Consider the following 23,400-nt stretch of genomic DNA (forward strand, 5'->3'; position numbering starts at 1 on the left):
CACAGATGCTAGATCCGATTGAGATCTGGGGAATTTGGAGGCCGAGTCAACACCTTGAACTCTTTATCATGTTCCGCAAACCATTCATGAACTTTTGCAGTGTGGCAGGAAGCATTATCCTGCTGAAAGAAGCCACCATCAGGGAATACCGATGACATGAAGGGGTGGACTTGATCTGCAACAATGTTTATGAAGGTGGTATGTGTAAAAGTAACATCCGCATGAATGCCAGGATCCAAGGTCTCCCAGCAGAATAGGCTTCCCTTCTTCCCGTAGTGCATCCTGGTTCGATCTCTTCCCCAGGTAAACAGCGCACACCCACCATCAACATGAGTTAAAGAAAATGTGATTAAACGTGTCCATTGTAGGCACTTTCGGCGGTGGACGGGGGTCAGCATGGACACTCCGACCGCTCCCATACGCAGCAAGCTGCCATGCACTGTGTGTTCTGACACCTTTCAATCAAAGCACCATTCACTTTTTCACCAGTTTGTGCTACAATAGTTCTTCTGTGGGATCGAACCAGACCGGCTGGACTTCACCCCCCCACGTGTATCAATGAGCTCATGGGCGCCCATGACCCTGTCGCCGGTTCACCGGTTGTCCTTCCTTGGACCACTTTTGGGAGGTACTAACCACTGCGTAGCGGGAACACCCCACAAGACCTGCGGCTTTGGAGATGCTCTGACCCAGTCGTCTAGCGTCACAATGTGCTCCCTGTCAAAGTGGCTCAGATCCTTACGCTGCTTCCAACACATCAACTACAACAACTGACTGTTCACTTGCTGCCTCACATATCCCTAATATAATAATAATATACAACAGTATATATATAATAATAATAATATATCCCACTTCTGACAGGTGCTATTAGAACCAATTGAGCAATGTTATTCACTTCACCTGTCACTGGTTTTAATGTTGTGGATGTTCGGTGTATATCTGTGGTTGGTATTTTTTTTTTAAATGCTATATATATATGTTTTTTTTTAAATTTGCATTTCATTTTTTATTTTCTATTTAATTCATTTTTTTTAAAAATCTGATTCATATGTTTTTTTAAATTATTCTTATTCTTATTTCATATATTGTTTTCTACATGTCCTGTGCCCATCACAGTCTTGGACGTTTCCAAAGAGCGTCTCATTACGTGCTGTACGGCGCACGCAACGGGGAATACTATGTACAGTTCGAAGGGGGTGTTTGGAAGTCGCGTTTCATATTCTGTAAGCAAAATGAATGACTGAACATCCGTGATTGAATGGTCGCATATTGGGGAAGAAAAAAAACAACAATATTTCATGTCGGCAACACAACGTAACAACTGGAATGCGAGCCGCAGTGAAACACACAGCGCGGGAAGGACAACCGCATCTTTTGAGGACGCCTCCCTCCGCACGTCCCCGAATGGTCCCGCCCAGAGTGCTTCGCCCGGTCACGTGGTGCGGAAGAACTTCCACGCTTTGCGACGAAAACATGGCGGCGCTCTTGAGATCGGGCCGGTGCCTCAGGTTCTGGCCCCCGGGCTTCTTGCACCAGATCACGGCGGCCAAACGGAACGGACCGCCGCTCGGCCGACTCTACAGCGGAGCTCTCTGCGGGCGGGCGGCGGGAACGTGCTCGAGACAGGTCGCCCACGGCCTGAAAAGTGCACCGAGGTATTAGCAACGCTGGTAGCCCTGCTAGCTAGCTACACGCATGATGGTGTTGTCGTGGATGTCATTCAGGGTCAACGACAGCACAGCCCATGCATGCGCTCTGCTTGTATGACTAGCTGATCAAAATCCTATGACATATTCACTTCGGAATGTGAGATGAAGCGTTATTTTTTTTTTTATAGCTGGCAGCCTCGTAACATAAATACAGTGTCTTACGTGATGCAAATCGACTATTGGGCGATATGAAATGTGCGTCTCATAACGTCCCCATCTCCAATGGGGAAACTGTGTCGTCACGTTTTTCACCCCATCTCTATGTAGCTTTGGATCGAGCTTTTACTTTCGCTGTTTGGAGGTTACGAGAAACAGGCCCATCATCTGAGGGCTAGCTTGCTAGTCAGTCGTGCTGTGGCTGTAATTCACTGCTATTAGCCAGCGCTGGAAACACAGAAAGGACATTAGCTACGAGTCGTATTCGCAATTCTCAGAAATGAATTATTGATAGAAGGCTCCGAGGTCATGGTTCTGGATTAAAAAAAAAAAAAAGGCAAAAAAAGCTTTTTGCTGCTTAGCCAGGTTACATCTTGTAGGACAACCACTTCTAAACTGCAGCTGTTCCTTCATCTAGATGTACAGATTCATTCAATGGTGAACTGACACATCCTCTCTAGATGTTAATCTTCTTTCAAATCACTCACTCACCCTATTTTCCATTAAGTTTTATTTTATTTACCGATAAGTTGTTCTTATTGTGAATCAAGAATCTTTTTTTTACAAGGCAAACCTGTCCAAGAAAGAAGCAGACGGTTTAAAGCACGGGACGGGATAAAGCACAACATAAAAAAAACCTAAAAGGCAGAGCACTCGAGTGTTTAACAACATTAACACCTTGAAACGCAGCAGAAGTGGAAAACTTCTGCTTCATTACTCATATTTTTACCCACTGCGTGGAGCATATTCCAAAAGACAAACATCTCCAATTTAAGGATGTTTTAACTTCTTCCAAGCGGAAGGACTGTTAAGCTTTATCGCCCAAATTTAAGTCATACCTTGGGGACTTGCATCAAAAAACAGCTCTTTGAGTGTAGGACATCACATTGACATTGTTTGACCTTTGACCAAATGGCTCCATAGTTACTGTGGGAGTTGACCTTCATGGCCTCATAAATGAGGGTAAAAATGATTTTCTCCTTCTGCTCCCACTTCCTTCCCTCTCAACTCTCAAAAACTCTCCCTCTTCTCGTCTCCCCTCCACACGACTTCTCAATTTCCTCCACTCATCAAACCTTCCCGTCCGCAGACACACGTGGCCCTATGCGGCAGTGGGGGTTCGAGGCTACGCTGTGGCCACAGAGCAGAGGAATGAGGCCAGCCTGGGGGTGCGCTCCAAGCAGGCGCAGCAGTTTGACTGGGCCCTGGCCAAGCTGGACAGCTCCGTACGGAGGACCGGGCGGATCACCAAAACCCTGCTGCTTCGCATTTTCCACGACATCTGCAGGACAGGTAGGCCGGCAGGTGGGAAGGGGAGAGAATGATGAAACACACCCGAAGGCAGTGGGTGAACCCACATGTGATCAAGCTGCAACCTCATTCCCAACCAATCCATACAGGTCTCATTAGAAGGCTTGGTTGAAGTTGGACATTCTGACTGGATCTTCTCGTAGCAGACTGAATTTGGCTGGATTAAATCTATATCCTAGCATTTGCTGCAACACAGACAATGCTGGTATCAGTAACGAATAATCCATTTGGTTCGTTTGTTGTCTTGATACAGCGTCTTTCACTGCCGGGCAGCGAAGAAAGATGATCTTAAGAACTGGCCAACTTTACCTTGTGTGATCGATATAATAAATTGCTATATAAAGTATAGAGAAGGGAGGATTCATTTCGAAATAAGTATGCTGGCAGCGCATTACAATAACAGGATAAAACAAATAGAAGCTTACAAAATGTACAGGGATAACATTTTAATGGGTAATCTTAAATATCATTTTATATGTGTGAATCGTCGTGCCCCGATCCCCGTGCCCGGTTCCTCAAAATAAAACAACTGAAAACAGTGTGGGGGCGGGGCACGGAGAAACAGGGCACGACTCGTAGACTCGTAAAGATTCTTTTCTGCGGATAACGCATGGAGAGGGGGAGAAAGTGTCCCCATTACACATGTTTTCGTTCCCTACCGTTCCATACACTTGTGTCGTTTCCATAAGCAGAAGTAAAATAAAATAAATAAATAACCTACATATAAAATAAAAAAAACTCTGTTCTGGCTTGGCGATCTCGGCACCCCATGGCTGGCGCGCGCATCGTCTGTACCGTCGGGGAGGGAGATAGGTGCGCTAAATGCGCCCCAATGATGGTGCCCTAGGCGTACGCCTTTCTTGCCTATAGGAAGACCCGACCCCACCTGAATAGTCTGATATTTGCATTGAACAGCCAAATCCAATTCGACTGATAAAAATTTCGAGTTGGGTATAGCCCTGGTTTAAAAACATTAAACTTTTTATGCCCAAATTTTGCCCAAGAGGGTTAAGATGGGAGCACAAAGTCAGGCTGAGAAATGTCACCATTTGGTTGGGGCGAGCCGGTGGTTGGGAACCTCTGCACTAGAGGACCTTCCGTCAGTGATGGTCGGTGGTTGATTTCCCACTGTCGCTCATGTCTGTTGAAATACTGGACATTGTGGTTCAAGGCTCTGCAAGACTCTCCCTTGTACACACAGTGAAACACCGGAGGAGAGGTTCTTGCAACCCTAGTGCCAGGTGGGTGTGTGCAGTGTGCGTCAAGGGATGCGGGGCAGCGGACTGCGCCGCGGGGCTGACCACAGCTCAGGGATGGTCTTGTGTCATTTACTCTCTTACTGTTGCTAATCCTAACATGACACATTGGCATTGACTAAGTACAGATGGGACGGCTGGAATAATTTCTCCTGTTCCTTAAGTCGTGATGACATAAGGAACAGTTATATTGCTGTAGTTTTGCCAAAACGTGGTATTTTCCACTTTGCATCATATCCTTCATACAAAACGATACATTGTTTGACTCATCAATTCGGACATTGGATTGGCTGTAACCTGTATTGTACACCTTCTCTCCACGATCGAAACCATACGCTCATTTTCGAATTGCACACGTCCAACCTCAGTTTTGCTACGGGCGCAGTCGATGATAAATTAACATCACACAAAAGTGAGTAAGCTGTGTTGTGTAGTGATGAATAGTTGCCTGAAATCGATATGCCGTTGAGTAGATAAAACTCAAAATATCCATGTAAATATATATATCCATGTTCTGTCGCAAATACTATGCTCACAACGATAGGAATGTGCTATTTGAGCATTGTCAAATTGAAATGTAGCTTCACCATAATCAGTATCAACAAGAAATATGAAATAGTCCTTCTCTCCATCTAGCGTCCCCGCTCCAGAAGGAGGCTTGGGCGTTGAGGGCTGTTTGCAAATGGTCTGACTCAACACCATGTCTCCCTATCCTCCCCATCTTCTCTCTGATATCGTGTCTCTCTCTCCCCCCCCCCCCACACACACCTCCTCCTTTCTTCCGCAGGCTATCCCAGTGGGAACCAGGCCCTGCTGCTGCTGCGGAGCTGTGGCGCTCTGCTGCCAGAGATCCCCCTGGCAGAGCGCACTGAGCTGGCACACCGCATCTGGGAGAAGCTGCTGGAACTCGGTAAGAGGCCACAGGCGCAGTCTGCAGTCGTTACATGGGGCATGTACCTCAGGGATTCCTTGATATGTCCCTGGGTTAATTCTCTGAAAGCACTTTGGAAGTACTCTTAAAATGTTTTTTTTTTTTTTTTGAAAAGCCCATTTTATATTCCTGCACACCCAAACTGTTTCAAATGTTATTAGAATGAGGTTAGTTAAATCCTAATGTTTACATTTATCAAATGCATAAAATGAATGTGTTTTTTTCCATTGGATCAGCTGCAGGGATTATTATTATTATTATAATTTTTTTTTTTTTGTAAAATATACGGCTTAGTTTCAATAAGTTGCTGTACTGCCTGTTTGCGTGTCACAGGTGCATTGTACGACGCCAGCCACTACAACGCCCTCCTGAAGGTTTACCTGCAGAATGAGTTCAAGTTCTCCCCGACCGAGTTCCTGTCCAAGATGGAAGCAGCCAACGTCCAGCCCAACAGAGTATGTTGGGAGGGAGGGGGAGGGAGGGAGAGAGAGAGAGGGAGAGAGAGAGAGAGGGAGAGAGGGAGAGAGGGAGAGAGGGAGAGAGGGAGAGAGAGAGAGAGGGAGAGAGAGAGAGAGGGAGAGAGAGGGAGAGAGAGAGAGAGAGAGGGAGAGAGAGAGGGAGAGAGAGAGAGAGGGAGAGAGAGAGAGAGGGAGAGAGGGAGAGAGAGAGGGAGAGAGAGAGAGAGAGAGAGAGAGAGAGAGAGAGAGAGAGAGAGGTTGCATAAGGTGACGGTGAAGGAAGTTGGAAAAATAGCTTTTATTTTTCCATTTCAGTTAAATGGAATCAGTCACTTGATCGATGAGAAAATATAAATTCACAATGAGTTTTCAATGTTTTTTTTTTGTTTTGTTTTTTCAGGTTACATACCAGAGACTGATCGCGGCCTACTGCCAAGATGGAGACATAGAGGGTGCCAGGTGAGACATCGCCTCGCCTGAGAGCACTTTTTTTTTTTTTTTTTTACCTGCGTCTCAACCCGTATTTCTGTTCATCTTTCTCAAAATACTGACACGATACACAAAGACTTATTGATAGTGGCTTTTCATGATTTCAACCAGCTGGTCAATTGCATTTGTTGTCATGGCAACGTTTGCCATAGTTCCGATTTTGGAAATGATTTTCATTTCGTATCACTTTTCTTCCTTTTATCTATTTATAATTTTTTAATTTAAAATTTTTAGCACAATCTTGGGTTTCATGAAGAGCAAGGATCTGCCGATTACCGAAGCCGTGTTTAACTCCCTGGTAACGGGCCACGCCCGCGCAGGGTGAGTGACACTTTTTGATATGTGCTATGTTTTTACATCGAATGCTCAAAACATCCATCGGAGCAGTTTCGCCTAAAACACGCCGCACCCGTGTGCAACTTTTCAGGGACCTCGAGAGCGCCAACAACATCCTGCAGGTGATGGGCGGAGCAGGAATCGAACCGGGACCCGACACCTACATATCGCTGCTCAATGCCTACGCTGAAAAGGGAGACATTGACAATATAAAGAAGGTGAAATCTGGCAAATTTCTGCTCTACAGTTAATATAGTAATCCAATGCATTAAAGGTAAACTGTATATTAAAATGTAATTTGAATGAATTCTGTCCCTCTGTCTCCCCCCCCCTCCTCCTCCCTGTTTCAGACCATGGAGGTGGCAGAGAACGCAGACTGCAGTCTGATGGACAGGGACATCATGCAGGTGATCTTCTCGCTGGCCAAAGCCGGTCACCAGCAGCACATCCCCGAGATGATGGAGAGGATGAGGCACGAGAGGGGCTACGTGCCAGGTAAACACAAACACACACACACACACAGAGCCCTAAGATGCATGCTTCAAAGGAAATACCGCAGCAAAAAAATATTCTAACCAATCCTGTCATAGCATTGCCAATCAATCTTTTATCCTGTTCAGAAAGAATCCACACAAGCACGATGATGAACATTGGAACATAAAAATTTGGGAGGATGGTTAATTTGCTTCAACCCAACTGGTGGAAATGCCCCTAATTCGCATTTGATATACTATGGCCATTCTGATACTGGCTCAAAATTCACCTTCGGTTTGGATGGAGGGATATGATTGTGGAATCGAACAATTTTACTCAACTGAAATCGTCGTGTTTCCCATCTCGCTCCAGACGCCATGAACCTGTGTCTGAGCCTGATGACGCAGAGCCTGGGTGACACGTCCTTCAGCGTTCTGAAGACCATCCCCACGCTGCAGGCCGAGAGCCTCAGTGGGGATGCCCCCAACCAGGGCAACTTCTTCCTCAGACACTGCGTCACCATGGACACGGTATGCCAGATGTGTCCTTTAACACATGTCCAGTGTATGTGTCCTGTGTGTCCTGTGTGTCCTGTGTGTCCTGTGTGTCCTGTGTGTCGTGTGTGTGTGTGTGTGTGTAAAAACGTTTGACCTTCAGTTTCCCAGTGTTTCTTATTTATTTGATTGATTTATTTATTTTTGTCTGCCAGCCTGTGGAGAAGATTGAAAGCTATAGCAAGGAACTCAAGGATTTGAACCTCCACACGTCTCCGCTCCACTTTACGTTGGCCTGTGCTCTGGAAGCCAAAAAGACTGGTATTACACACACACACACACACTAAATTGTGTTTTATTTTATTTTTATTTTTATTTTTTTATTTTTTTAATATTCTGCTCCAAAACACCTAGAACGTTTGACATGTAGATTGGACATGCATTTTCTAGCCCCAATAAATATTCAGTCAAGAAAAATAAGTTGATTTGATTCTTTGTGCAATGCCTTGAAAATTGTGCATCAACAAACGTTGCTGTAACAGTTGCATCGAGCCTCTTTGTTACATGTACAACATCACACATTTTCCAACAATCAACATGTGTTTTGTTCTGTTCACAAAACCAATGGGCGGATTCAACCAAGTGAATGGGTGGAGTAAATAGAATAATATCATGAGCACAGAATATTGTTATTATTTACTCACTTGGTCTATTTAATACTAAGCATGACTAGTCATTTTACAGTGGATAGGTGAAATGTGTTTTATTTTAATTTCTTCTAGGTATGGCTTTTGAGCTGATGACGATTCTGAAGGATCAAGGGTTTCCCATCAGGCCACACTACCTCTGGCCCCTGCTCACACAGCACGTGAAGGACAAAAACACCGAAGGTATGGACACACACACACAGACTGACATAAGTTGTAAAAAACGCGTCTTATGTATATTGTATTTCTCGGTTGATATTAGTGTTGATGAATTATATATATATAGAATAGACTATTTCAGTTAGTTCAGATTCAGAGTGTGATTTAGTCTAAGATTAGGCCTTATCTGTGTCCACCAAGCCACCCCTTAGTAAAATAGTCGTAATACTGCAAAGCTAACCTCTGTACTTCGATATTCTAAAAATTCTCCCTCCTAAACTTCTAAAATATTAAGCACCAATGTAAGGATGGTGGTGTCCAGACACACACGAAAACACATCTTGAAATAGGCTTATATGAACCCGGCGAGGGTTGTCAAGTATGTTGTACGGATACTTGGCCTAATGAAACTTCTTTATGTAAAAGCCTAATGGCTGCGATGATGCCTCATGGGGGGGAAAAGAAACATTCTCTGCCGTCTATATATGTGTACAATATGAAATAGAGAGGGATTGTGTGTGTGTGTGTGTGTGTGTGTGTGTGTGTGTGTGTGTGTGTGTGTGTGTGTGTGTGTGTGTGTGTGTGTGTGTGTGTGTGTGTGTGTGTGTGTGTGTGTGTGTGTGTGTGTGTGTGTGTGTGTGTGGTCTGGGGGGGTTACGACTTCCTCAGGCCTGCGCCTCAGAAAAAGGGCTTTTAAAGGAGTGTTCCCCTTTGAAATATTCATGCCCGGCAGAGTGGCTCGACCGGGACGGATTTCACCAGGTCGGGGGCGTTGGAGGGCAAAAAGGCTTGATCCCCGCGTGAGCGAGTCAAAGTTGCAAGAGATGATGACAGAAATGTGCGCTAGCCATTTCTCCCTCACTCACTCACACACACACACACAGCTCCTTCTCTGGAGAGAGAGCTGGGAATAGAAATAGTTTATAAATGGCCCCAATGTCCCATGTCACTATTTGGATGGATAAGCAAAAAAAAAAAACCCACTCTGACTTTGAGGAAGTTGGCTCCTGACTTAAATCTCATACTTGTAATTTCCCCTCCTTCATCCCATTCCCCGCTTCTTGACCCAGCGGCTCAATCCTTATGCAGACAGTATTTCTGGACGTTTTATGGTCTTCCAGCTAAAACACTGTCTTTGTTGCATGGCAGATTTCCGTAAATATATGATATTCAGAGAAATGTTGAGGTCTTTGCCATCTTGGAATATATAACTGAGAAAATGGACTGAATAGAAATGAATGACAACATTTCCTGGAAGAGAAATATATAGTCTTTCCTGTCTGCCTCAACAGCTGGAAAAATAATCTGCATGATCTGCACCCAAAGAAACAGGTTATTTTAAATATACGTACTTATAACCCCACGGCCTTGCTTTTTAACTAATGAACAACGTGACAAGTCGGGATGGATCAGAATATTATTATTATTATTATTTTATTTTTAGGGCAGCTTTTGTGGGTAGTTTTTACATAACAATTCATTTGTATTTGATGTAATGTAAAAAGCATTTGGGATGAATGCCGGTAAAGGTACACAATTCATATTTCATAAATAAAAATCACTGAGTGGGCTGATTTTTGCAGTTTGTGGTTCTGATCTACCCCATTTAACACCTAGAACTTGTTTATTTCTTATCCTGCGGCACGTCCGAACAATTAATCACCCGTACCGACTATTCGGCCATGGGAAATGGAATTTTGGAATGGAACACACTTAAAAACACACATAAAATTTCAAATAAGAACGTGTGTGTGTGTGTGTGTGTGTGTGTGTGTGTGTGTGTGTGTGTGTGTGTGTGTGTGTGTGTGTGTGTGTGTGTGTGTGTGTGTGTGTGTGTGTGTGTGTGTCTTTTGACCTTTTACTTGACCTCTTGTGAGGGGCTTACAGAGGCCTATTACACCCACACCCATGGGTGAAGGTTCATCACTGGTCTCTCAGCTCCAGCCCTCTCTGACATGTCCTCCTTTCATCCCATCTTCTCTTTTTCCTGGTCTTTCCACCACTAATGGCAACTGGAAAACCTCTGCAGTTTACCAGGTGTTTTCAAGACGTTTTACTTTCTGGGTCTCATGACCAGAGTTTTCTGTTCGATTAAGAGAGGACGATGAGCTCAGCAGCCTTGGTGTATTCCGTCTTTTTTTTATATATATTAAAGGCGGCGCTTTGGGGAAAAATCATCTCAGTGACGGATAACCAGCGCTTAGCGAGTCGACACCCTGTCAGATTTCCGAAAAACTTCCGAGAGCTTTATTTACATGGCTCTCTCTCTCTCTCTTTGGGGGTTTTTGAGAGTGATGAATAAGTAATGTGGTTTTTTTTTTTGCCCCATCACCTAATTGACGGGCGCAGGAGATGGCGGGCGGGGAAGCCGCCGCGGCCCGCTCCGCGGATCGACTCGCTGCCGCGGTCGGGTCCCGTTCTCCGTTTGAGCGCTGAGATCCTTCGTCCGCCCGCCACCCCCCACCCCCGTCGGCTCCGGGAGAGGGCGCAAGCTTCAACTCTCATCGGCACGCACACAAACACGGCGGTCAGACATCCATTTAGTTGTCACAGCGCTTAGCGGAAGGAGCGAAGCGAGGGAGGAAGTGTAAAAACTTCTCTTTGGCTCACACACTCGCTGGCTCCTTGAGGATGTTTGCCTTAACCCTCATGAATGATGCAGTCTTTCTCTCTCTCTCTCTCTCTCTCTCTCTCTCTCCCTCTCCGTCTCCGTCTCCCACACTCGTTGGCTTTGGGAGGTGTGCGTCTGTGTTTGCAGTTGGGGGTGGCCTGGCTTTTGGTGGGGGGGGGGGGGGGGTGCGGCGGTGTGCAGGTGATGTGACTGATGCGGAGTGACTTGATTTCATGTAAATGCAAGCGCTCTGAGGGAATTCACTTTGGATTACGCGCACCGCTGTGCAGCGCCCATGCAATATTAAGCACCGTGTCACTTTTTGTCCACAGGTGTCACTAGCGGGCAGCAGCCAGAACCCAGGAATGGGGCGGTGCGGGTGGGGGGGTAAAGCCCCTTTTGCATTTTGATGAGGTGTGGATTTGCTTTAGCGGAAGCATATGCCGGACCGCGCTTCCACCTGCCGCCAGCGAGCCAAAGCTTGTCACTCTCGTCGACGCGGTGCGCTCTTATCACTCCTGACACGGAAAGGGAGAGAGGAACGAGTTGGGGTGGGGAGGTGTTAGGGGGTGGGGGCTCGGAGTGAAGGAGGGAGGCTGGTCTTGTGTGTTCCTGTGGAGATGAGAGATGGAAAGGCTCCCTTGACCTTTTGACCTCCTCGAACCCTTCATTCCGTCTCCAATGCCGCGGCTGCGAGAGGGAAAACCGCCACAACGATTTGGGGAAGCCGTCTGCATTGCAGGTCGTTCATTTGCTTGTACTAGCCTGTGTGAATAGGCGGTGGGGGGAAAATGGGATGGGAAGAAAAATTGATGGGGAAAAATCAGCGGACGGACGGAATATTTCTGCGAATTCCACTCTTGATTCCCAACCTTCCAGTGTGGATGAATTTTCACACCAGCAAGCAGCCTCACTGCATCACAGGAGGTAAAAGTCTATGTACGGCCGTACGGTGAGGGAAAGGAAAGATGTTAGGAGACAGGTGGAGCTGTTTGAGAGTTAAGAAATGACAGGCACTCATGTTCGATGACAGGGACCGGTTCACTCCACTCCCCACCCCTCCGGCCCTCACTTCTCCTGTGTGACAGTTAACCTGGAGACATGCATCTGACGGTGATATCTTATGACCACTGCCGCCCTTAACTCACTTCCCGGATACTTGTGGCGAGATGATGTGTCGCACTTTATGCTGACCCACTCAATCGGGGGCCTCCACTCCACACCGTCTTCCTTCTTAACTTTTGCCACCAACTCTGTCGGGGGGAACCCACGGAATAAGGACGCTCGTGGGAGGTTAGCCCTACTTTGTTCTACTCATTCCAGCGAGGCCGACTCCAGAAGAGGAAGAGCACGGAAGTGCTGCAACTCCGAGTGTTGCTCCTTGAGGGAGTTTGTGGGGTCAGGCGAAACAGACGGTTCACAAAATGGATGCCTCCATCACCTCACGTGGACTGACCCCGAGCGGCCTTGGGGAAAACGCTCCCGGACGTAGGCTCGACCTCTGTACGTGCGCAAAAGCCGTACGCGCGCGCTTGTCGGGGAGACTGAGAAGTGCTTACGATCCAGAAAGCTCATGTGAGCCGGAAAAAGGGAGAACACGTGATACATTTATGCTTCCACCTCTCCATTCACTTGTTCTCTAACTGTCGCGCTTGGCGCGGAATGGATCATGGATTATTCAGCGGGAAAACAGGTGCCTCCGCGTTTTCCTTCACAAAAAAAAATTGCGAATGAAAGGGATGAGAGGAGCAAGAATGGCCGAGTGGACAGACGAGGGGAAAGATCCTCCATTGAGAAGAGAGAAGCAGATTGCCTGTTTACTTTTTCTTGAAAGTGAGGGGGTGGGGGTGGATAGCAAGAGGGGATGAATGAATGAGTGATCTGGATGGGCGAAGCGACGGGATGGCTAGATGGATGGATGGGTGGATGGGTGACCGGAGTGGTTCAGGTAGCCCTACCTGGGGTAATGCAGCTCCAGCCGCAGGTTTTAATGGCGTATAAAAGCCTGGCCTCATCTTTAATTCAGTTAAAGGGAGAGACTGCCAGGTGAACACACATCCCAAGAGAGTGTGTGTGTGTGTGTGTGTGTGTGTGTGTGTGTGTGTGTGTGTGTGTGTGTGTGTGTGTGTGTGTGTGTGTGTGTGTGTGTGTGTGTGTGTGTGTGTGTGTGTGTGTGTGTGTGTGTGTGTGTGTGTGTGTGTGTGTGTCTGAACCTGAGTGCGAAGTAAATATCGCACACACACACTCCCTCTCAAGGTGCATTGACTCTGGGAAGCACTTATGGGTAGTTTGCTGAGGTCCGCATGGGAAGAAGGTGTGTTATTGCCCCATCTGTAGAGTGTGTGTGTGTGTGTGTGTGTGTGTGTATATATAATATAATATAAATAATCTTGGACGGATGCATTCATATGCTATATATACCTCCCTCATAACAACACACGTGCAGTACCACCCCACACAGACACACCCAACACAGGTACATTTAGGCCAGTGCCTCTTATGGGCACACTTCCAGGCATATGCAAAGTGTGCCTGCTCAATATGCACACACTCCTTCCCTCCCTCTCTCCTGGGCATATTGAGAGTGTGTGAGTGGCTGTTCCATATGCATGTTGCTGTTATGGCCCCTTTCCCCGGGGCGGGACCTAAGGGCTACGCTGGAGAGCAAGAGGATGGGGCAAAAGTCTACTCCTGGCCGAGTGTTTGTGTGTTTCATACACTCTTATCCCCCCCAGTCTGGCCCGGGCCAAAACCGAGGAGCAGCAATTAGTATTCTTTTGATGGAGAAGGAGTGAATTTGTGTCTCTCCTTCCCTTCCAACTCAGGAGACAAACCGTGTGCCGGCGGGGGGGGGAGAGCTATTTGTGTGATAAGTCGAACTGCCAAGTACTTGAGCTCTTGTTTTTTTCCCTCAAAAAATATATATACCCGACAACAAAGGGAAGTTATTACACACACGCACACACACACACACACACACACACACACACACACACACACACACGCGGCCTCCCAAAGGTTATCAAGAGTTCACATTCAACACAACATTCTCTTCTATGTAAGATTTGTTTTCACAGTTTGAATAAACAATGATGGAAAAACCAAATGAGTAAATTATATTGGAAGTCCACGGAGATGGTAGATATCTCTTGTGTTTTGCAGGTGTGCTGAAAGTAATCCAGGGCATGCAGTCGCTTGGCGTGTCCCCAGACGCAGAGACCTTCTCCAACTACATCTTCCCTGCCTTCCCGAGCATGGACGCAGCACGCCAGGCCCTGCAGGTGACGTGTGTGTGTGTGTGTGTGTGTGTGTGTGCGCGCGCGTGTGCGCACTTTGGTTTTTATTTTTTTCCCTCTGGTGTGCCCTTCATCAAATTTTCTTTTAGTTTAAGTATTATAGATACATATTATACATCTGTAAACATGGAAACTAAGCCAGGAGAATTTACTTTCACTATCAAAAGATGATGAGATGCACTGATGACAATTTTCCCCGCCAATTCCGATTCAAGGGATGATTTCCATTAAATGATGATTTCCGATTTCAATGGTATGTTGATGATAAAACATTGACTATTAAATAACTTTCACATTGTCGTCCGATCATTTTGAGTTTATATCCGTGATCGGAGAAATCAATTTTTCATTTATCTGCTCACGTGACAGGACAGCTGCACATACAGACCACCTCTGCAATTTTCAGTGACCACAACTGAGATTGTCGATTTTGCGTTAATTATTGTTCATTATTCACTATGGAACAATACGGTCAGGTGAGTTCCAGTAAAATTGAATGTGGGAAATTATAGATGTTGCTTTAGAGCTACAGATATTGCTTGAATAATCATAGTTCTGAAGTCATATCTACAAATCCCAGCACATTTTGGAATATTGTCAGGCGATAGATATATAATTAACTGTATCTAATCTTCTTCGTTGACCTTGAAGTACCTCCAAACAGCCGACGCTTTCTTCCTTTCGCTCTTTTATTTGAGCGTCAACCACGTTACATGACGTTGGTGTCGGGTTTGAGAATCGGAGCATTTTTACGAGTACACGAACATCGTACCGGGCGTGTCGATTTGACCGGCACGGAATCGGATAGATCTGACACTGGATCGCTGCATCTCTAATCTGGACACAAATCACAATATCCGCCGACGTATTTAAAGTTCCACCGTGGAAGAACTCAACTGAGGTCCGTTGCGTCAAACTACAATATTAGTCGTAGTCTAATGTCAGACATCATGCCGCGATTAATTATTGGGAAAATGTCCTTGTCATCGTGGATGTAGACCTCATGCTGCGGTGATGGTTTGGTGGTTTCATCAAGAAACCACTGAAAAAACACAAAACGTCACGTTGAGTTTTATCCTGTTTACTAGTCCACACACACATTGTACATTGTCCCTGGTCATTTTTGTGATTGTCCCTGTTTTTGAGAAATTTGAACAAAATGGTTCGAAACCTACCTGAAAATGATCTCCAGTGCCCACTGACAACTACATTGTCAACACATATTTTTGGCAAAGTTCATTTATTTTGCGATAGTTTGCTTTTTCAAATGGAATGAACAAATGAACAAACTGCAGCAAAGCCACAGACAGACCACGGTTACCGTAGTCGTCAGCGGGACCGGCAGATCATTTTGACGTGGGTTTCTCACCATATAAATGACGCCGGTATGATACTTATAAGGGTGGTGTCTAGTTATGGCGTTACGGCCCCTGATAATAATCTGGAAGCTGTGCGTTGGTGTTCAGGTCACAGGAATCTCCCTGGAGTCGGAAGGTTTCCTGTCCTCAGAGGTTCGCTCGGCGGCTTTCAGCGACCTGGCCAAACTCCACACCATGCGTAAGAGCGCGCGCGCACACACACACACACACACACACACACACACACACACACACACACACACACACACACACACACACACACACACACACACACACACACACACACACACACACACACACACACACACACACACACACACACACACACAGAGACACTCTCTCTCTCTCTCTCTCTCTCTCTCTGTCTCCAAAAAAGCTGTGGTGCATTTTGTGACGTCTGTCATCATCAGCATCTGCCTGCTGTTTCGCCTGCGGGCTAATTGGTCCACACACATGCACACTTCTCCATGCTCATCAGGCCTTTTAAGAGATTAGTCTGTGTGAATATGTAAAGAGAGGGAGAAAGGCACCCCAGCCAGCAGAGGGAGGGATGGATGGATGGATGGATGGAGAGGGCAACTTAATAATAAATGACTTTTTTTTTCTGTTTTTTTTACCTCCCTCTTTCAACTTGTTTTAGGCTCCGCCGCGGTGCCTCTTCCTCCACTTCAACCCTCCTTTTCTCCTTCACGCTTCCCTCCATCTCCTTTTCTGTTACGTGTGGGACGCCGTTCGGATCATTTTCTACACTTCCGTTTAAACTGTACTTTTCTAAAACATAGGGGTTGGCTCGTACCAAAAGTCTGCCGTAAACCCGCGAAACAACGAGAGCAGACGGCCGACACTGACCATCCTTTCATCTGTCTTGTTTTTGTTGTTTCCCGTGCAATTGAGGAGTCCCATCTGTCTTCTTTTACACCATATGCTGCGACTGTTGGATAAAATTTCACCCAAAAGTCCATAAATCAGTGCGAGCGTTGAGCTTTCGCGGACTCAAAAGTATCATTCCAAAGCCGGATGCCTCGACCTGTTCAATGAAGGTGTTTTTTTTTTTCTCTCTCTATCTCTTCCCTTTTTCCTCCAGTCTCCAATCCCTCCTTCCCAGAGATGGATCTCGGTGTGTTCCGTGGCAGCCTCATCATGGGCTTCAAAAAGTGAGTGTATTAGTCCGTCTGCCACGCCTGTCTGTCTGCGTCATTTGTATTTTAATTATTTTTCTTCCTCATTTAAAATTCCATATTTTGCTGTAGAATTCCTGTCAGGCAGTTTTATTGCGGCCCGTAGCATTATGGAGGTCACAACAGCATATGTTATGAATATGACATGTGCAGCATATCACACCGTGTGTGTGTGTGTGTGTGTGTGTGTGTGTGTGTGTGTGTGTGTGTGTGTGTGTGTGTGTGTGTGTGTGTGTGTGTGTGTGTGTGTGTGTGTGTGTGTGTGTGTGTGTGTGTGTGTGTGTGTGGGCCAGCTGCGGGGAGAAGAAACTCCGTCGCCGCACAAACATTCAGACACGGCCGGTGCCTCATGCATATGGAAGCCCTCAGCACTCGCCCCAAAGCACCGTGGGAGTTATGCAAATTAGCAGATGCCTAGCGCTACCCCTCATAAGCAGGACCCACTCTGATCCCCAACACTCTCCTACTCTCTCACACACACACACACTCTTGCCCAGAAGACCAGGACTCGACCCCGTGACTCTTGTTTTGGGCGATGTTTATGAATATTTACAGTCCAACACTGCATGCACGCACACTGTGTGAATGCCGGAGGTGAGCCTGATTGGAGCGGACGTTTTAACTGCTTTCGTATCGAGTTTATTTCCATTATGCCACTAGACTTTCCAGTGGGTATTGTTTTTTACGATTATATATTTTTATCATTAATAAATGTGATTATATCCGCAGTGCCGGAAAGATATCTACAGCACTTTTTTATAGCATCCTAAGAACTCGGTCACAAGAATCACATCGGCTGATCGGAGCTGTACGAGTTGTTTAGTTGTTTAACCTGCCTGTGGAGGACCTTTATTTTGAAGCATCTCAGTTATTTGTGTGACTGGAAACAAACGGGGTGAGATGGCCCTAGAATTAATTAATTTATAACTGAGGTCCATCACATTGGACTATTTGATGTTTAAAGTGTGATATGGTCGTTTTTCAAATAAGACTAAATAATATTAATCAGGGGTTCACAGCCTTTTTTGGCCAATTCGAGAGTGTGGCAACTAATATTCTTTTTTTTTTTTTTCCCTTTTCATTATTTTGAAGCCAGAGCCAATTGTTTTCATGCATTTACAATTTAGTCCTATCAAAAAATGAACATTACCGGTCAAAATGTGGATATTCCATATGAGATTTGAGTGTTGCATTGTCTGCTTTTAATATCTCATAGAGCATGGAGGGAATGCCAAATGGATAATAGCAAACATTATATATTCAAAACAAAATTCGTAACCAAACTTACCTCATTAACCTATTGAATGAAAAATATATCAATCAAACAAGCAGTCTTTGAACAGAGATGTTCCGCGACCCTATGCCCATATCAAGAGAGTCCAGGGCTGAAAATATTTATCTCATTAACTACGGCTACGAAAATACATATTATTATACATCAAACCATGACTATGTTTTCATTTCATGGCGATACTTCACCATTGAACGGTGAAGCTTATCCGCCCAGCTTATACTTTTGTGTGTGTGTGTGTGTGTGTGTGTGTGTGTGTGTGTGTGTGTGTGTGTGTGTGTGTGTGTGTGTGTGTGTGTGTGTGTGTGTGTGTGTGTGTGTGTGTGTGTGTGTGAGACAAGCGTGCACTTGTTCTGTTTATCTGTCTCTAGATCAACGCTCTCATGGCTCGGACAGCCACACACGGGCCCGCCTGCCCGAGCGCTTTCCTGTCTGCGTTAGCTTGTCTGACAGGGTCATAATTGGGCTTGTCACGAGTTTACAGAGAGTGTGCGCGTGTGCGATGAGGGCCCTGCCCCTGTCAGAGGCAAGGTCAGGGGATAATTTAATCATTAAAGACCGCTTCTCCTCTTTTCTCCACTCCCATCCCTCTCCCCTTCATAGCGAAATAGCTGACAACACCGGAAATGTCACACTTTGTCATCATTTAGGGAGACGGAGAGATCTTTTTTTTTTGTGTGTGTGTGTGTGTGTGTGCGCATTTCTTTTATTTACAGTATATTGAATTATTCTTCTTTCATATCAAATATGTACGGAGGAGAAATGCGTGTAAAATCTGAAATATAAAAAGCATTTTAGTTTAGGCATTTCTGTTGTTATTATCTATTACACACGGTGAAGCCAGTACATAGGAATGAATCCCTAGAATTGTGGCGTTCCCAGTTATCATGAGCGTGTGTCAGAACGCCGTTTTTGGAACAATATTCCTGTAATCTCAGAGGGATCAGCTCTGAAAGGAGTGCCTCCACGTGCAGACTGGAACATGAGAAGACAAGCAGGAAGCAGCGTATCTATTTATTTGTTTGTTTGTTTGTTTGTTTATCTATTTGTTTATTTGTTTTATTTATTTATGAAGCAAACTCCCTCCTTTCCTGTCACGATAGTGTGATTATGTATTTATTTATTTATTTTTTATATAGGAAAATACAGATTTGTACAAGAACCGCATTACTTGTCAATATTAAGTCATTTCCTTCTTCCGCCGGTTAACGACAAAAATCAGTCCAGTATAAATGAAATGAAATACATTTAATTAATAAAAAAAGAAACACACACAAAAACTGTCCACGGGTTAAAATGGTCAGAATGAAATTAAACTGTTTTTTTTTTACTGTTGTATTTGTTTTGAACCTTGGTCTCTGCTGATGTCTTGTCTTCTACTGCCCCCTGCAGGTCCGCCAATGTAGAGAGCATGGTCAAGGTAAGCTGTAAGCATGCATGGTAAACAGAAAAGCTATTAGAAAAGCTAAGATAATAACAGTCATAAATAATGATAGTTTGTTGTGAGTTTAATTTAGTGGGTCATTCTAACCAATAAATATAAACAATTTAAATTTATTTTTTTTGGTTAAGTGGTCATTGCTACTTACTTTTATTATTTATTACTACTCTGTGATTGAAAATTGAAGATTATTAATTCAATAAATTATTCTAGTAAATACATACTGTAGAATAATTTATTATTCTACATTATTTATTATTCTTATTTATAACCATACCAATAACATACCCTTTACATACAACCACATTTGTTTATTCTGTATATGTATACATTTGACTTCCTGTTTTGTACCTCCTACATATAAATGCCCCTGGTGAAATAAACTAACCCTGAGTCTGATGTTTGATGAATATGCAATATACAGATGAACCCTCTCCCTGAAGGACCTGTGAAAGTCTCCAAAATGTAACCCGGGGTTTAAATGTATTTTGTTTATAAGCCTTGTTGTTTTCCTAGATCACAGAACTCCTGTACACAGACCAGCGCTTCTCAAAGGCACCTTCTACACCCGCTGGTAAGGCACACGACTTCCATTCATCCAATGGAGTGTGTGAGTGTGTGAGTGTGTGAGTGTGTGAGTGTGTGTGTGTGTGTGTGTGAGTGGCGGTCAAGATCCGCCAGTAAACAAATGCAGCGTACGCTGGGGGGTGTCAACTGCAGCTTGCCGGGCTCCGAAACAACTTTCATTATGTTTGGTTCAGAGTTGGGAGAGCCGTGGCCGGCTCTGCGGAAGGGTCCGCCACGCCGCATCCCTCAAAATAACAAAGTTCAGCACACATCAGAGAGAAATATTCCCGGTAACTGTGTGCGAAGTCCATGTCTGCGGAGACACATGGCGCACCGAGCGTCTCCCTCTCCTCCGACGTTTCGCTGTGTGCAAGGGAGAGTGCCGAGCCTTTGATCCGTTGTGGAACAGCAGCAAAAACGGAGTAAATTAAATACATCTAGAGTTTTTATTTGCTTTGTTTGGAGAAAAAATGGCTCTGATCGGACCTGCGGAGCTGCAAGTAGTAAGTTGCCTTTTACTCCAAGCGGTCCCCTCTGGCAAAAATAGCATCAGTCTTTCTGCGCTTATTTTTGGTGAATAACTTAAAAGTAGTTGTGGTGTGGGGATGGTGTGGTTTGGGCCACCACACCTGTCCTGGGTCTCGGTGATTGGGCCTGGGATCAGAGTGGCTGTACACCCCCCATCCCCACACACACTCACACAGGAGAGGAGACCATGTCATGACATGTGTCCATCTGCTCCGGGCTTGTTCCATCTAGCCCCCTCTCTCTGTGCTTGAGGGCCCTGAATACGCCACTCGGGTGGCGTGTGCCAGGTGAAACTGCCACAGTAAGTAACTTAACTAACAATAACAAAGTTATTGTTTATTATTCTAGAGTCTAGTTTTGCCAAACCTCTTAACTCTTGAGGTGTCTTGTTTAAATACCCTCATAATTTTGTGATCTACAATTTTTGAGATTGAAATAAATGTTACTCATTAAGAAACAAGTGTTGTTCTTTACAAATCAAGACTCGATAGTCTGACAATGGAATAGCAGTCAGTGCTGGGAAAAACGTTTTTTTTTAAATCATGAAAGGAATCGTGTGTGTGTCTGTGTCTGTGTGTGTGTGTGTGTGTGTAAATAGACAATGAGACTGAGATTATGTTTGGATGAATAAGATCACATTGGAGATTGATTTGTTTTGCATTAAGTCCTGCCTCCATCGCAGCCACAGCTCATCTGGCCGACGTGTGTGTACTAGGGCTGGGCCGGTTATTTCATAAATGGGTGATCGACACACATGGAAAAAATAATGTAAATTGCCAGTTGTCAATGTTTTTCTAAAATGTATAAAATAATCTACCTTTCCTATGAATATACATACGTAATTCATGTACGCTTAAAGACCACACGATCCCTCTCAAACAAAGCGACAATACTTCTCCCTGCAACATTCGTGCCATCTCTGAAGTATGCTGTCTTTGACAGCACAACAGCATTGGCCTTTAGTATGACGTACAGTATAACATACAGTTGAGGAGAAGCACACTGATTTAATAAACATATTCAAAATCATAAAATGATTTAAAAATATTTTATTTAACAAATGCTGTAGCCTCGGGTGAGGTGCTGAGTTGCTGACAGCGGAGCTATGGGCTGCCGACGGTGCATCGCCACCGGTGATGACTTTAATTTATTTGACTTAATTCAGCAGTCGCGTCTTTCTGACTGCAACGGTTGAATTGCCTGGACAGGCAATGCCGGTCTGTTTTATTTCATTTTAACATAGCCTTCTTTGTTTAGCACTGTAAAAAGTAAGCTTTTATTCAGCTTTTCCAAAAACTTTTGGTAATTGTTAAATCTTTGTTCAGTTTAAAGAAATAAGTGTGACGAGATGATAATGCCGATCGATTCGATAATTGGGTGACAATCGATTGACAGCAAAGATTTCATGGCCGTCTCATCCCTGGTGGGCGGCAGAATGCTGACCAGCCCGCTGCGTGTTATGAAGCCGCAGTGTGCTCATATCCAGCTTGTCTGAGTGTGTGTGAGTGCGAGCTGGAGCCCTGCTCTCCATGTCAGAGCATAGAGAGCCTGGCTGCTGACACAGCGCTGAGTGGCTGGTGTGTGTGTGTGTGTGTGTGTGTGTGTGTGTGTGTGTGTGTGTGTGTGTGTGTGTGTGTGTGTGTGTGTGTGTGTGTGTGTGTGTGTGTGTGTGTGTGTGTGTGTGTGTGTGTGTGTGTGTGTGTGTGTCTCTGTGTGTCTCTGTGTGTGTGTGATTGCTGAGCAGCATCCCTGATCTGACAGAGTGTGTGGAGCAGTGGTGTCGCTCCGTGTCAGTGTGTGTCGCAGATTGTGGTCCCCCCCCTCCTTACCCCTGCACTGGTGTGTGTGCTGGTGGGAGCAATGGAGACAGTTATCTATGTCACATCCCGTTAGAGTGTGTGTGTGTGTGTGTGTGTGTGTGTGTGTGTGTGTGTGTGTGTGTGTGTGTGTGTGTGTGTGTGTGTGTGTGTGTGTGTGTGTGTCGAGCTGTCACTGTGGGCCACCGCGCATTCTCTCACACAGGCGGCCGAAAGAAGTCTCTGTCAGCAGAACTGGATGATGATAACACACACACACACAATGCGGAGGTTACAGGGAAAAAATGCACAAATGGCGCCCTGTGACTGACACAATGACAAATTAAATGCATTCCCTTGACAATTACTGTGTGTGTGTGTGTGTGTGTATGTTCCTCCAGACACAGCATCATTTCTACTGTACAACCTGATAGACAACATGACTGAGGCAGAGGTACAGGCGCACGAGGAAAGACTCAGAGAGTACTTCAAACAGCTGAAAGCCCAGGTACATATGAACACACACACACACACACACATTCTTGTGCCAGTATCAAAGTGAGGACTGAGTAAATACACCCGGTAAGTGATGTTTCTGGTGGAGAAAAATTGTCAATTGGGAGCCACACACAGACTTATGCATAATGAACATGTTTTGAAAGGCAGCATCGTTCGGGCAGATGTATTTCTCAAATGGCTGCTGTGTTTTGCCATCACTATTCCGCTGTGTTCATAGAGGTTTCAATAAGGTCTTAACCCACAAACCGCTGGCTCGGATGAATTGGCATCCGCACAAATCTAGACTGTAAAATTAGTTCCAAATAAATAAA

At 45.2% G+C, this 23,400-nt stretch overlaps 1 protein-coding gene across 1 annotated transcript in view; it reads left to right on the forward strand.

Annotated features, from left to right (window-relative positions):
• The first annotated feature begins 1,468 nt into the window (after window positions 1–1,468).
• Window positions 1,469–23,400, forward strand: part of lrpprc (leucine-rich pentatricopeptide repeat containing) — a 62,731-nt gene continuing 40,799 nt past the window's right edge. Inside the window, exons 1-17 of the mRNA XM_080016173.1 lie at window positions 1,469–1,658; window positions 2,959–3,161; window positions 5,223–5,345; window positions 5,700–5,821; window positions 6,225–6,283; window positions 6,548–6,634; window positions 6,741–6,867; window positions 7,000–7,144; window positions 7,496–7,653; window positions 7,833–7,938; window positions 8,400–8,507; window positions 14,257–14,375; window positions 15,857–15,947; window positions 16,854–16,923; window positions 19,631–19,658; window positions 20,196–20,253; window positions 22,972–23,078. Of these exons, the coding sequence (XP_079872299.1) occupies window positions 1,477–1,658; window positions 2,959–3,161; window positions 5,223–5,345; window positions 5,700–5,821; window positions 6,225–6,283; window positions 6,548–6,634; window positions 6,741–6,867; window positions 7,000–7,144; window positions 7,496–7,653; window positions 7,833–7,938; window positions 8,400–8,507; window positions 14,257–14,375; window positions 15,857–15,947; window positions 16,854–16,923; window positions 19,631–19,658; window positions 20,196–20,253; window positions 22,972–23,078 (1,893 nt within the window). The 5' untranslated portion in view covers window positions 1,469–1,476. The remainder of the gene's footprint in view (window positions 1,659–2,958; window positions 3,162–5,222; window positions 5,346–5,699; window positions 5,822–6,224; window positions 6,284–6,547; window positions 6,635–6,740; window positions 6,868–6,999; window positions 7,145–7,495; window positions 7,654–7,832; window positions 7,939–8,399; window positions 8,508–14,256; window positions 14,376–15,856; window positions 15,948–16,853; window positions 16,924–19,630; window positions 19,659–20,195; window positions 20,254–22,971; window positions 23,079–23,400) is intronic.

This window comes from Zeus faber (genome assembly GCF_960531495.2).
Source record: "Zeus faber genome assembly, chromosome: 16".
Taxonomy (NCBI): Eukaryota; Metazoa; Chordata; class Actinopteri; order Zeiformes; family Zeidae; genus Zeus; species Zeus faber.